Source organism: Cyprinodon variegatus, unplaced genomic scaffold, assembly GCF_000732505.1.
Source record: "Cyprinodon variegatus isolate N-32 unplaced genomic scaffold, C_variegatus-1.0 Scaffold11, whole genome shotgun sequence".
NCBI lineage: Eukaryota > Metazoa > Chordata > Actinopteri > Cyprinodontiformes > Cyprinodontidae > Cyprinodon > Cyprinodon variegatus.
Genome location: NW_015150464.1, coordinates 376161 through 378332, shown reverse-complemented (window position 1 = coordinate 378332; position 2172 = coordinate 376161). Strand labels below are relative to the sequence as shown.

The 2172-nt window shown below is 42.2% G+C and overlaps 1 protein-coding gene across 1 annotated transcript in view; it reads right to left on the bottom strand.

The window, feature by feature from the left end:
- Nucleotides 1–2172, bottom strand: part of btaf1 (B-TFIID TATA-box binding protein associated factor 1) — a 32645-nt gene that overhangs the window by 2813 nt on the left and 27660 nt on the right. Inside the window, exons 34-36 of the mRNA XM_015380819.1 lie at nt 618–770; nt 327–538; nt 91–250 (exon numbers count right to left, since the gene is read on the bottom strand). Of these exons, the coding sequence (XP_015236305.1) occupies nt 91–250; nt 327–538; nt 618–770 (525 nt within the window). The remainder of the gene's footprint in view (nt 1–90; nt 251–326; nt 539–617; nt 771–2172) is intronic.

Here is a 2172-nt window from a genome sequence, read left to right as displayed (position 1 = left end):
TGAACCGAACCAAGACAGTCGAACCGAATGGTTCGGACGGTTTTCATAAACCGTTCCTTCCCTAGTAGCTGTAGAGTAGAGCAGCAGTACCTGTCCTATTCTATGAGCGCGATCCATAGCTTGCAGGTCCCTCATGGGGTTCCAGTCATGCTCCACAAACACCACAGTATCGGCTCCTGTGAGGTTCAAACCCAGACCACCGACATGGGTGGTCAGTAGCAGCACGTCAATGGAGGGGTCGTTGTTAAACCTGAGGAACAAAAAGAATATCAGTCTTCCAGCTTTGCCCTAAACCCGTCATGGAAACTTGAAAAGGATTCCTGTACCTGGAGACGATGGAGTGACGCTGGCCAGCGGGCACGCTGCCGTCCAGCCTCAGGTAGGTCACCGTCGGCAGTTTGGGTTTCAGCAGGTCGTGCTCAACGATGTCCAGCATGCTCTTCAGCTGACAGAAGATCAGCACCCGGTGCTGAGCCACCACAGCCTCTGTCCCTCCTTCTGATCCTCCACCACCGCCAAGACCACAATCCAACAGCAGCTGCAGACCAACCATATGTTAGACAGCCTAACCCGATGATCCATTAGCAGAGACTTAGACATACGTCCCAGTGCGTCACCTGTTTGAGAGCAGAGAGTTTGGGCGCATGCTGAATGTCGCGTAAATTGGAGTTTTGAGACGCCAGCTGCTCTGTGATGCGTTTGTACTCTGGATGCTGAGGAGTCAGAACCAAGTTTGGATGGTTGCAGAGCTTACGGAGGTACTGCAGCGCCTGAGGAAAGGACGACAAACTCATTAAAGCACAAACACAACCCTTAACCCTTTATAGGGCACTCAGTGGATCACTTAGAAATTCAACATTTCAAGTCAAAGTGTGTTAATGGAGGACAGAACAAGACGTTATTTCTTTTATAATAAAAAAGAAAGAAAAAGTATTCTAATGGCACATAATTATATATTTATAAAAGCCAATATAAATACAAAAACATTCATTTTCCATATGTTATTAAAATACTAAAGCAAGCTTCTATAAGGAAAACACCTTTTCTTCACTGCAACCATTAATGCCGATAAAAGGGAAGTGAAAAAACTTTATACTTTGTTTATTAAGCTTTTACCTTTTGTTTTTAATTAACTTACAGTAGCTAACATATCAAGCACATCAGCTTGAAAACATTTAATCTCATGGTTTTGCACAGTGGTGTTTACACCCAAGTTATCAGAAATGGACGATAAAGGGTTAATCAGGGCTTGCATAATGCAAACAGACCCGCCATAAAATAATAAGTTATATTTTCCCATTTAGTCTCTTATAAATGATGTAAAGTTTCAGTTTTTGTCTAAGAAAAATGGAGACTGAAGGATACATATTCTTTATTGGCCATATCTGTTCATATTTGAAACACTTTCCATCCAAATGAATAAAAAAATAAAAACATACAGTAATCATTTCTTCCCTTCAGGCAAGTGACTTTCACATTTTATTTGCCCAGAAACAATTTTTACTTGCCCAGCATAATGTTTGATAAATATAGTTGCTAATATTCATTTTTGTATATATATATCAATGAAACATGTTTGTTTTTTAAATGTTTTTTTTGTAATTCGGGCAAATCCAATGAAATTTGTACTCTCCCGACAATAAAAACTACTTGCCCCGGGCGATCGGGCGATGGTTAACATCAAACCCTGTCCCCCCCAGGTTTACCTCAAACCTTCCTGTAATAATAATAATTGAACTTCATTGATCTCACATTGAGAGAAATGTATCTCTGCATTTAACCCCTCCCCTTGGCAGCAGAGGGCTGCCATTGTGCGGCGCCCGGGGAGCAGTGTGAGGTTAAGGGTTTTGCTCAGGGACCCAGAGTGGAGGCTGTGGGGATCGAACCGGGTACCTTCTTCCTATTCAGAGCACAAGCGCACTACGCTAACAACTCCTCTAACCAGTAACCCTAAACAGCTTTTTGCAAAAAGATAATTAGGTTTAAAGTATGAAGACTAGGCTTGTCCCGATCCACGTATCGGATCAGACGCCGATATTGGCAAAAAAAATGCGTATCGGCAAAGCATGTAAAAATGCCGATCCAGACTGCCGATCCAGTTTTTAAAAAAAAATCCGGTCCATATTTTCCAGTTTAGCCGATTGAAACGATCCATTCATCTATTTTGCGCCA